General features: G+C 38.2%; 1 protein-coding gene across 1 annotated transcript; it reads right to left on the bottom strand.

Annotated features, from left to right (window-relative positions):
* Positions 1–8,193: 8,193 nt before the first annotated feature.
* c2cd4a (C2 calcium dependent domain containing 4A) lies at positions 8,194–9,845 on the bottom strand. The gene is made up of 2 exons (XM_031747445.2): positions 9,713–9,845; positions 8,194–9,596 (listed from the first exon to the last, which is right to left on the bottom strand). The coding sequence occupies exon 2, from the start codon at positions 9,568–9,570 to the stop codon at positions 8,227–8,229; it is 1,344 nt and encodes a 447-aa protein (XP_031603305.1). The 5' UTR covers positions 9,571–9,596; positions 9,713–9,845; the 3' UTR covers positions 8,194–8,226.
* Positions 9,846–12,112: the final 2,267 nt, after the last annotated feature.

The raw sequence follows: 12,112 nt of genomic DNA, 5'->3' as shown, positions 1-12,112 counted from the left end.
CTTTGATATATGCTGGTGCTTGACTATTCAGGGCTCTATACTGCAAGCGAGAACCAAGATCATGACGTGTACTCTGGAGTGAATGGGAAGCCAATGCGGCCGGGCCAATGATGCTTTGTTTAGGCAAGTGAATAAGGTGAATAAGGTTATGGGAATCCAATCTCAAAGAAACAAAAGCATGAATAACAGTTTCCAGTTCTGTTTGTGAGATAATGCTACTTAGCTTAGCAATATTTCGTAAGTGATGAAACATGAACAAACCAGAGACTGAACATGACCATAAAAAGTAAAATTAAATTCAAAATTTCCCCCGAGGTTCCTGATGGAAAGTTTAGCATAAGAGGCTGATGGACCAAGAGTTTCTATTATTAGAGTTGTATGTTTTTCTGGAGCACAAACAAGAATTTCAGTTTTGGTTCTTCAAGGGCAAATGTAATTTTTTTAAGGCTTTTTTTTTTTCATGAAAACAGAATGACTATATTTCTCCCCTAAAATATGATTAAACTGACAGTGATGTGAACTGACTCTTCCCAAATAAATAATTAGTTCCACAGTCCACAACTTTTATAATATCTCAAAGTCAAGGACAAACACAGTCGAGGGAATTGGGACCGTGATGCCCCTTTGTGGTTTGGACATTATTGTGCAAGTGGATCATGGTAAGTAGGACAGTAAAAATGACACAGACAGACCTAAAAGTGTCTTATTCCCATTCTCATTCAGGGAACCTGACCAAGCACCAGTGTATGCGTACTGACAGATAAAACACACTAATGACCTATATACAAAGGAAGGATAAAAAGGGATAACATCAGCTTGAAATTTCATGGCACCATCTTTAAATACAATATATATGTTCTCTTGTTATAAGCTTTTTGGACAAGTACTCCTGTAATATGTTAAAAACTATTTTCAATGTATTTCCATGTACCTAAGAACAATTATATGGATGTTTGTCACAGAACTGTGTGGGTTTTTTCAAACTGTGAAATCCATACTTTGCCCCCTGCTTTGATTTAGATGCACAGGAGGAATCCATTGACAGCTAGTTTTAGATGCAAGCATCAGCATGACTGAGGCGGAGATATGTCTGAATGAAACAGACAGGGACTGCCTCATAAAAGGCAGGATCTCCATGGTTTCCCTTGGACCTGGGCCTCGTTGCCATGGGATTGGAGGGCACTACTGGAAGAGAAAAAACACAGATAGACAGGAAGGAAGACAGTGTCATCTTTCCATGTGCCTCGTCATACACAGTTTATTTTGCCTTCTAGGTTTAAATAAACTTTATCATCGACAAATTCACCTTAAAAGTAACTGCGAAAGAAATTCTACTTAGAAATTGTGCGTCACATATTGCGTACACAGTCTGACCATTTTTAGAAGTGTCTAAAATTAGCATCAATCAAACAAACCTTCCTCCCCTAACATGCACACACGATCCTTTCACATGACATGTATCATAATGGCCTGTTTGCCTAATGGTGTAATGGCTGTTTGAACAATATTGTGCAAGCCCTGTCCTAATACCGGTCCTAATGCTACTAACAAATCTCTTAGTTATGTCTTTAAAAAATGCAGTGTATTAAAAATAACTTATTAATTTTTGCAGCAATTTTCAGTTAACAGTATAATACTTATTATTACAAATTACAAATGTCAGCACAAACTTGTGTTCTATTAAGGACAACAATCTTTCTTTCATGTTCTATAATAAGGTCGCACTTGCAGTAGTTCATACCTCCTCGGAATAAAGATAGGAAGTGTAAGCGTCTAAACAGAACAGGGTTGACCAAGTTCAAAAACACCGGTTCTGTTTATATAAGCCTTAACAGATGTGAGGAAGACCAAACACCAGTACGTTTGGTTGTTATGTACTAAACAGGTCACGCTTGGACTCAGCTCCATACAGTGCCTGAGGTGATTGAGTGGGTGGTGTAACATAGGGCAGGTGCACAGGCTAAGTGATGAGTCTGTCTACGTGCAGACACAGCATGATTTGTTCTCAGCCTTGTCGCAAACTGTGAATGTCTATACAGAAAACATGTATTAGGCAGTTGTGTCAATTTAGTGCACTAATATACTGATGTTGGAACTGACAAAACAGAGCCAAAATGAATTACCCGAATAGACTGAATGGCATGGAAACTAAAGTGAATAAAGTAGAATTTAACTACATAGTACTGGTTATACTGGTAGTACACGTGCAGACAATAATGCAGAACATTGTAGAAGCAAATCTAATTTGGTTACCCATGATTTAGAGCAAATGTCTTACCTCAATTAAATGATGCAGACTTGAGTGAGTTTGGAGCATCATAGGGCATTGCCAGTGTGTGTGTGTGTCTGTGCGTCTGTGTATTTCAGTCAGATCTGGTTTCATCTGGCCTCATTTGTCCCCAGACTAAGGTTGAAGCCTACTCAGTGCTTCCATGAACCTGGCGCAAAACTGGACGCTGAAGCAGTGTTAGTTTGAATAGTGGGCTATAAACAGTGATGTCATGTCCTTAAAAAAATTAATCACAGTCCTACCACTGCATCATGGAATATTTTGACCTCTTGTAATCAGGTACTCTGATGAGGGTTCATTAATATTTCAACGGAACATCAAATTTGATTTTTGATAGGAATGATCTTTTATGTATCTGTGCGGTGACTGTGCAAACATAAAATGTAGATCATTGTTGACAGGGTTTCTTTATGATTGTCTACATACATGTCAGTAAGCTCCATCATCAGCACACTTCATACCTGTTACGCATAAGACAAAATTAGCAGTTTGTTTGACTGTTGCACCTTGAGGTGGAGAAAAAAGAACGGCATACATGAAAAACCATTTGAGCATCTATTCTGTATTGTTGACATCAAAACTGTCTACTTTAGCTACTGTTGGCACCTCTAGACTAAAGTTCACCATAGTTAAAAAGCCCTGCTATTATGCCAGTTATCAGTACAGATAACAGCATTGTTTATTTATAGCCTCAGGTTGGTGCCTGTCTTTTTTCTCCAGTGTCTCTCCCTCCATTTGTTTTTCCTCCAGTGCTTTTGAGATTTTGTTAAGTTTGTATTCTGGACTTTATGAGCCACAAAAAAGCGTGTGTTTCGTTAACTTCATGTCTGTCTCTTCAGCCTTATCTGGTCCTATCTTCTTGAACTTCATGACACCTGAACAAGTTTTAGGGGAGTGTTTGGGGGTTTTGTTTGTTTGTTTTGTTTTATTTTGTTTTGGTTGTAAAACCACTAACACTGACTTATGAATGATAAAATCAAAAATCAAAATATTACAAGCAGCCTATTACAACAAAAACACATTTTCCCCCATTTCTTTAGTTGAATCTATGAAAAATGCCAGACATAACACAATTTGATTCAGATAAAATAGTATTGTTGCACCAACACGATCAATCCCAAAGAAAGATTCGTTGAAAACTTGGTATAACTCAGCACGGTGTGCAGTATGACCTAACTGGACAAGTGGAGGAAAAAAGAAACATTAGCAGGCTTAAATCACTACCTACAGCAGATGAACAATGTCTGAAAGTCATGTCATTAAGAAACAAACAAACACACAGAAACAAACTGACACAGGTCCTGAGAGATGCCGTTCTGGCCTGTCAGTTTATTCATCAACTGTGCACTGAAGCCTCATCGGAAATGGTCTCAGTGGTAAGGTGGCTGTCAAGAAACCTGGTTTCCCTTCCTTTTTAAGGATGCAAAATTAAGATACAGAATACAAAGAAATAAAATACCTCGAATACCAAACAATGATGAATAACTAGAAATGAACAAGTAATAGTAATCAAAACCGAAGACAAAGGAAGACATGAACCTAAAAACTATATGAGAATGAAGGCTACAGAAGTAATGAAAAACTGGACTACAAGGACGCTAAACAACAACAACCCAAAACATAATCAGACAGACTATTTAATGAAAACCCATTATTGCTGACAACAACAAACAAAGACAGGACAGTATAATACCAAAAGTGTGGCTTTGTTTTCTAACAGCAGGTCCGTGCCATAGAGGAATAATTAGCTACTGTTTCATTTTTCAGCATGGCAATGATCACAGACACACTGCCAATGCGGTAAACGTATACCTAGGTAGAAAACATGAAACACTATGAGTCATAGATGGGCCTCTCCACAGCCAGGACTTCAACTAAGGCAGCTAACATTCAAAGAAGAGCTTTGAATGTCCTTCAAGAAGCCTTGAGAACTATTCCTGAAGAACACCCACTTGCTCTTATTTCCATACCACATGCTCCATTCCTCTTTCTTTGTCATCCTCTCTTATAGGTACGCGACACAGGAGCCAATGAATATTCAGTGAGGCATTCACAACCAAAACAGGGGTAAAAAAAAGAGCAGATTAACTGTGTACTTCTTGAAGTCAATATATGCAATTTTCAGCATAGATTTATTATTTTCATTTCACACTTTTTCAGCTGTGTTGTTACATACTTATATAACATCATATAAAACTAACTAAGAAAAGCTCCACTTTAACTCGTGTGGGCGAAACTGACATCTGGTTGATATGGAATAAATGACTGAGCAGTTTTCCATGAACAAAAGTTCAATAATTTCTTAATCTGAGAAGATAAAAACGTGGAGCAATAGCAGCCCTGGTGCCTAGAATGATCAAACACATTTAAGTGACATGCCTAAGTGTATGTCATATGCTTTGTACCATTAAGAGCCTGGTAAAACAGAAAACAAGATAAGGAAACTGGTTGGAACAGACTCTTACGTAGGAAGCTGTAAAACGGCAAGAGAGATATGGCCGGGGAACGGGACGGTTTGTATATCTTATGATAACATTTTATTTCCATTAAAAGAAACTAATGAACACTAAATATGTGTGGATGCGAGCAGAGAGCTGAATGCGAGAAAGGAATTCACAGTAATGAAGACTGAAACATCTTTTATTATTTCTACTTGTTGCTGTCACTTCCAGGTGCCCATCTAATGTACTTTGTCAATATGCATTAGCTGGGCAAAGGCATCCTGGTGAATGAAGGTAACCAGGCAACTGTTTTCAGACACTTGAGATGAAGCCAGTGCACTTCCCCCTTTGTACGTTTATGTTCATAGTGCAGAGCTTGTAAGGAGCCAGATGTTTCCTACAGATAGTATGAAATGAAGCTTCTAGTAATTGAACAGAAACACAAACCGAATTTTAAAATGTTAAAACCGAATGTTTTAGGTTTTTACCATGCAGATAAATACAGAATTATTAGCCCCCGTATGAAGTTCAAGGTTTTAGTCAAAATTTTCACAGGTGCTTTTTTTTAACAGAGCAAGAGATTTTCAACATTTCCAACAGAGTGTTTTTTTTAAAATACAAGTTTTTAGAAAGCATTTTTAGAAAGCATAAATGATTTGTATTTGCACAAAATGAAATAATTATCCCAGAAAAAAACTAAAATTACCATGGTTAATATTATTAGCCCAGAGAAAAACTGTTCATTTTATGAACCATAACACAAAACACTGCAGTGCAAGGATGTTATTTAACTTTGTAAAGCTCAAAAATTGTAGAATCAAGTTAAAACTGAGGCTTATCTTCCAATTTACACACAGTATAAAAACTTCAGCAAAGACTTGAGGTGGCACTTGAGAAAGCATCATACCAAAAACAAAAGAAATCAGTTTAGACTTAAGAAGAAAAAACCCAGTTGAACCTTACATAGTAGGAGATGGATATACAAAGCATTTCCAAGTGTCAAGAACTGGAGTGTCATCAAAAAAATCAAAGAGAGCCGCAGAAGAAACTTGGCAGAGGTAGGAAGCGAAAGAGTTCAAAGACTCTGGGAAGAAAACTTGTATGAGATGTGCCTAAAGACCCCAGAACAACTGCCAAGACTCTAGTGACTCAGCCACGTCAGGAATCATAGTCTAAAGAAGATAGTCGCTAGAGCCCTGCACGGGGATGGACTGCAAGGTTGCACACCAAAATAAACTCAAAGCTGGTTTTGGGTCATTGCTTTGTCTTCCAACACAACAACCGAAAACATGCGATGCTCCTGGTGAAGAAACTCACTGAAAATCTGTGGACTGAACTGAAGACCAAGGTTCATGCCAGAGGAACATCAAATCTGGAGGAGCTTGAGAGATTTGTTAAAGAAGAATGGGCTGAGATTGCTCAGGACTTGTGTGTGAGACTTGTTGAAAACTACAAGACTGCAGCCTGTTGTCCAGCAAAAACGATGCACAACTGATTATTAGCATCTGGGGTCTAATAATTTTATGTTTTACAGAAACATAAAAAAATAAATAAATTGGTAGTGACCATCACTGTTAGTTTAGGGCAGCTGTGGAATAAACCTTACATTGAGTGATGGCACTATAAAAATGTTTTTATGTATTAATCTTATCTTTATATCTGTGAATTATAAGTTATGCTGAGATGGCCATCTGCTTGACAAAAAGGATAGAAACAGGAAAAAGCCTGACAATTGTTAAAGTGAGCCCTGTTTCCATAAAGTTCAATTATCGCTTTAATGCCATCATTTTAAATAAATAACTAATACACCCACTAATTCAAAAAACAATGCCCGTATGTGGCACCAGCATGGACCCAGTGTGTGTTGCTGCTGTTAACTATCAAGACTAGAGAAATCATTGATTGACCAGTTAGGGGAATCACAGGTAATTCTCTTTTATGATGGGATATTTCACAGTTGAACCAACAGTCGATACAAAATGATCCAGCCGTATCAGCCTCCTCACGGAAATATTGAAATACATCCTGTGCAAAGCTGCTGTTGAACTATGTTGGTGGGGAATTTTTAAAGGCTTGTTTAAAAGAATCAATATGACCTTGTACATTACAGTAATACAAATGTGTTGAACAACAAACAAAATAAAAAGCTTTATTTTCATGCAAACAATTGAGAGGGGATTTTCAGGCCTTTCTGACTATTGTGGAGCTGCAGTTCAAACTAAAGCTCGCACTGAGCTGTGTTTGTCCAAAAGCTTTTCTCAGGGACGCCATTCAAACTATAATCCAGTAAACATATTCATTAAAAACATGTGGCTTTATAATAATTAAAATCCGTCAGGTTATTGCTATAGCTTTGGTAGTAATTTTTTATTGTTAATGTATTTGTTTATTTTTCCCATTTCATTGCATTACTGCACATCATTTTGTTATATAGTTTATAACCAAAAGTTGTAAGCCCCCCGTCAGAGATATTCTGAGCCTGGAGAAACATATTAATCTTTAACCAGTAGTTATCGTGGCAGCTGGTGCTTTTAAGCCGGATCTTTATTACTCAGAGCAGCAGGATATGCTTGGAGCGTGTCTGCATTTAGAGGTGCTGCTCTGCTCGGTCGAGTAAACATATGTGTATATACACATATTGCATTAAGACGCTGGTTTTTGGCTATTAAGGAGGCTGGAAGGAGCAAACATATTTAGCTCATACACTATATTTAAGGAAAAGCAGTGCAGTATATTCAGAAATTAAAGGGACTTTGTTTGTTTGTTTGTTTGTTTGTTTGTTTGTTTGTTTGTTTGTTTGTTTGTTTTTATTTCCCATTTACATTTTTGCCTTTGCTGTATTTTAAATAAAGGAGGATATTAGCAGGTTATCATTTGGCATTGATTGACTTGTATGTGAAGAAAGACTGTTTTTTAGGAAATATGAGGAAAATCTTTCTTTAACCACTATTTGATGCATGAGATGCTCTTATATCTTCAGCAGATAATAATGAAATATGACAGGAGGTGGATGCATTACATTTGAAAAAAGAAAATAGCTTCTCTTGTGTACCTTGAAATTATACATACTCAAAGGTGAAACGGAAAAAAGCCCATGTAAGATTTCTGGTTTTTAGATATATTTTTCATCATGGAAAAGGTCAGGAAGAGGACAAAAGGCTTAGGAGAAATGGAGATGGGAGCTGTCTCACTCCAGCGGATGGTACAGCCACATTAACAAATTAATGACTGACAGGCTGTAAAGGGATATTTTTCAATGTGTTTTTTTTTAAGTAAATATTCAATTTTTCTTGTTGATTTGACCCTTTTTATGAAATAAAAATTTCTCTGTCCCAGGCTTGGTTTGTAATATCATGGTGTAACTTGTCTTAAACTAAAAAAATGTACTCGAGACAGACAATGTCAACTTTTTCCATAATTTAATTAATACAAAATTTTCTTTTACAATACAAAAATTTAAATAAATAATTCAGTACATTAAAAAAGTACTTGACTTTATAAGGTTACAATGCTTGAAAGAGGCAAATCACAATCACCAAGCAGATAGTCTCTTTTCAGAGTGGACATTTTGTTCACGACTTTAAAGCGAAGGGACCGTTGGCTGAGGTCTTCCTCTGAGATACCATCAAAGAAGAAATCCTCATTGAAGATCGGATTACGGCTCTTTCTGATGACGGTGCTGCGTTGCTTCTGGATTTTTCCGGGAATCAGAGACAGGCTGACACTACAGTTGATAATCTTGGGGTCTACAGACAGGGGATAAAGACCCTCTGCACTGATGAGTCGAACTCGCAGTCTTCGGTTATCTGGACAGTATTCTGCTGAGAGTCTCAGACTGCCCTCTTTTCCAATGGGCACCATTTTTTCCTTCATGACCCTCTCTCTATGCAGAATCAAGTCCATGGGGAAAATGGTGGGTGGTGCCAGGCTGTAGTTGCTGGGCAGCCCTTCAGCTAACCCCTCTGATGCCCTCCTCATGACATTGGGGCTGTTGTCGGTGGAGCTGCCTTCATCTGTGGACAGGGAATTGTTCCTAGACACCATTGCTTTCCTTATGTTCCTTGACAACAGCAGTTCATGGCTCAGCGCTTTGAAGAGGGAAGACTTGGCAGGGCACCTGGCCAGCAGCGGCGAGCTGAAAGGAGAGGATTCAGTAGAGGAAGTGGTATCACTGTCTAGAGTGGTCTGCCAGTTTAGGGTGTAGCCTCTTGGGGAAAGCCTGGAGGTCAGGCTGTTAAGGCTAAAGGAGGAAGGAGAGGAGGAGGGCGAGGTGGAGGGGGTGAGTTTGGAACACATGCTGGATCGACTTCTGGGCAGCAGCAGGGGAGAAGAGCCTGGATCAGAATGGAAAATTGACTCCTTTCTTCTTGTGTGGGGGCTCTCTAGTAGAGTGCAAAAGCCATAGCTGGTCTGGGTTTTGGCTAAGTGTGGAAGCGATAAGGCAGCCTGGCTCTGAGGGTCGGCATTGGTGCTCTCTTCATCACTGCAGCCATCGTAGGGGCTCTCATCCACACTTTCTACCTGAATAATATGTTGGTTGAACGGCTCGTGAAACGTCATCTCCGTCTCAGGGCTGGGTCCTCCACCTGGAGGCACCTTCATAATGCGAGCTGCTCGGCTTTGCTCCGTGTTCTTCTCCTGCAAGGACAGGATCGTTGGGGGGATGCAGAATTCTGGGATGTTGTCAGGGGTGATGATATTAGGACAAAGAGAAATCCGTTTGGATTTGTCTGCCTTTTCTCCCAACATGATATCACCAAGTTTATAGCTGAGTTCTGCTGTCAAGGTAGGCAGGCTAGTTCTCTCCACTGACATGCGGATCCTCTCCACCATCCACATGGGTCCTCTGGAAGAAATCCAAAACTCTGTGAAAAAATAAAATAAAATTATACTTGAGTTGCTGAATTATGTTTTGAAATCAAATGCACTCACAAATAGTCAGGATATCCCCAACAATTACTTGGCAGGAAGGTTTTCTTACCTTATAATCTGGGGCTATGGATAATCCACAATATTATCCCAAAAAGGACAAAAGCTCCAGTAAGGTGCTGAAAGATAGAGAAGTTGTAAGGGCTCTCTTGACAGCAGATGGAGGTCCTGCAGATCTGTGGCTCTTTGAGAGACGCAGGGTGTTTAAATGTAGCAGGAAACCAATAAATCTAACACACGCCTCCGGCTCAAACAGGATCCTCCTGCTCTCCTTAGCCGCTGGTTCCCATGGAAATATCCGAACCACAACAAAGCTCAGTGCGCCTGTAGTGGCTGCCGTGCTGTTTAGCAAGATAAGCGTGTTACTGTACTTTGAAAGTGAGCAGCTGTTTTTTTAAACAAACTGTTTTTAGACAGACTTCTAAATCAGATGTTTGTTTTTCCATGGAAATTAAATTAGAAGGTGGGCTTTACCTTGCTCTAAGAACATAAACAAGGTGATCTTTTTGATAAGAGTTCTGAACAGCATTAAAAAATAACTCTTGCCATTAATGTCTAAATTTCAATGTCAAAAGTTCAGGACACAAAACTGCCTTGCGTATTTACTTTTGGAGACATCAGTTTGGTTTAAAGAGTTTAAGAAAAATAACCAACTTGGTTTTTAATATAATGCTGATGAGTGTTTTAATGAAATAAAGGTGGAAATTTCTGTTGTTTGAACCAGGTGAGGTTGTTTATATTTGCACTCTTATCAATGTCATACTTTTATGTAATGTGGCAATATGCATCCAGCATATTGGTGATGTAATGATGCAAAAGTAATTTACTGCCATATCACTGCATCACCAATATTCCCGATGCAGTTTGCTTCATTACACACATGTCCTTATAAATGAGCCGAGTACATTTTCTGTCTTGAGAGTACTTTGAATGTTTATTTGAAATTTGAGAGAAAGATAGCTTTCCGCACTACGTGACTGGAGTTTTATGAAGGAAATCATCTGTGAAATTGGAAAAATTAAGAATGTGCTAAATGTGCTTGCTGTAACTCTTAAAATGATTGCAAGAATTGCAACAATATTTTCGATGGCATTAAAATACAGGATCTTTAGAATCTCTCAGGAAAATAGATTTTTTTTTCACCTAACTTCTATCTTTACATTACTTTTCTTGGTTAAAAAGATACAATCTGGAGAACTCGAGACCCCAAAAATAGAAAAGCCCATAACCTGATTCTTTTATATAAAGATCTACTGTATTTATATCAGTATGTTATAGATATACAGAGTATTTATCTATAAAAGATGACGTTTGATATAGTGAAGAAGGTCCTATCACAAATCTGGCTTTTGAAATATCAACATCATAATTAAACAAAGGCCAATGATAACATTTATTGGTATACTGAACATTGCTCTTTTGATCTTCACATATCAGTGCAATGTTATGTCAATGCTTCCCTCTTGTGGTGAGACAGTTTGACACCTAGATTTAATTTTTCTTGGACAGCACAACAAAAGTTAGCTTTAACTATTAGTTAAACTCAAACACTGAAGAGGAAAACCTGCATCAGTTTTCTGTACCTTTTTTTTTTAATTACCTGGTAGTACTGCATCAAAGGCAGTTTGACCATCTTCATATTGAAAAGACCCAAGTGGAAAAAAACTCCACTCTGAACACGACAAAGTTCAAGTGGAGTAACTTGGTTACTGCGTGTTACCAGGCAATAAATGACAGGATGATGTCAGAGCTAACGCTGTACCAGGAAAGTGTTCTAAACGAGAGTGGCTACTTAGAAATGTTTGCCAAAATGTTCACGCCGCATCACTAATTCACACGTACCTTTCGAACACCTTGTACCCTGCGGACCAGAAGGCACATTTGAAAAAAATGATGGATATTGTAAGCTATTTAAAAACTTTCTCAAAGCTCACAAACAGGGCTGTCTATGCGGAATATAGAAAGTTAACTGTCAGAAGAAAAGCTTAAAGTTAATGTATTCCCTTTATAGTATTATATTATTTTGTGAAGTGAAGGCTCACCTTGGATAGTGTGAGAAAATGAAAAAACAAATCAAACACATTTTGATTGGGCTTTGTAGACTAGGATAATCGGTCCCGCTGTGATATTTTAATAATCTTTTTGGAATACAAATCATCCATACCCATTTTGCAAAATACTGACAATACTTTTCGCTCTGTCCGAGTCCATCCCTTATTTTTCCAGAGATGAGCATGTCCTCGTCTTTCCTGACCATAAATGCTTCCACATCTCCATTAGGGGGTAGTATATGTTTAGAAAACAATAGTGCACCCACCGATATGGGAGGTGCTGGCCATATTGATACATTAAATAATATTCTCATTTTGTCGCTAAAATACATCTTAATGCGTTATCTTAATTTGATGGCTTGATTATTGGGTTAGTGTAAGTGTAATTAAACACGAAAAAC

This window comes from Oreochromis aureus, linkage group 7 (genome assembly GCF_013358895.1).
Source record: "Oreochromis aureus strain Israel breed Guangdong linkage group 7, ZZ_aureus, whole genome shotgun sequence".
Classification (NCBI taxonomy): Eukaryota; Metazoa; Chordata; class Actinopteri; order Cichliformes; family Cichlidae; genus Oreochromis; species Oreochromis aureus.
This window is presented reverse-complemented; position numbering and strand designations above follow the sequence as displayed.

What these genes read in the sequence shown, in the direction of transcription:
- c2cd4a (XM_031747445.2), bottom strand. Translation starts at nt 9,570, where the DNA reads ATGTGGATGGTGGAGAGGATCCGCATGTCAGTGGAGAGAACTAGCCTG.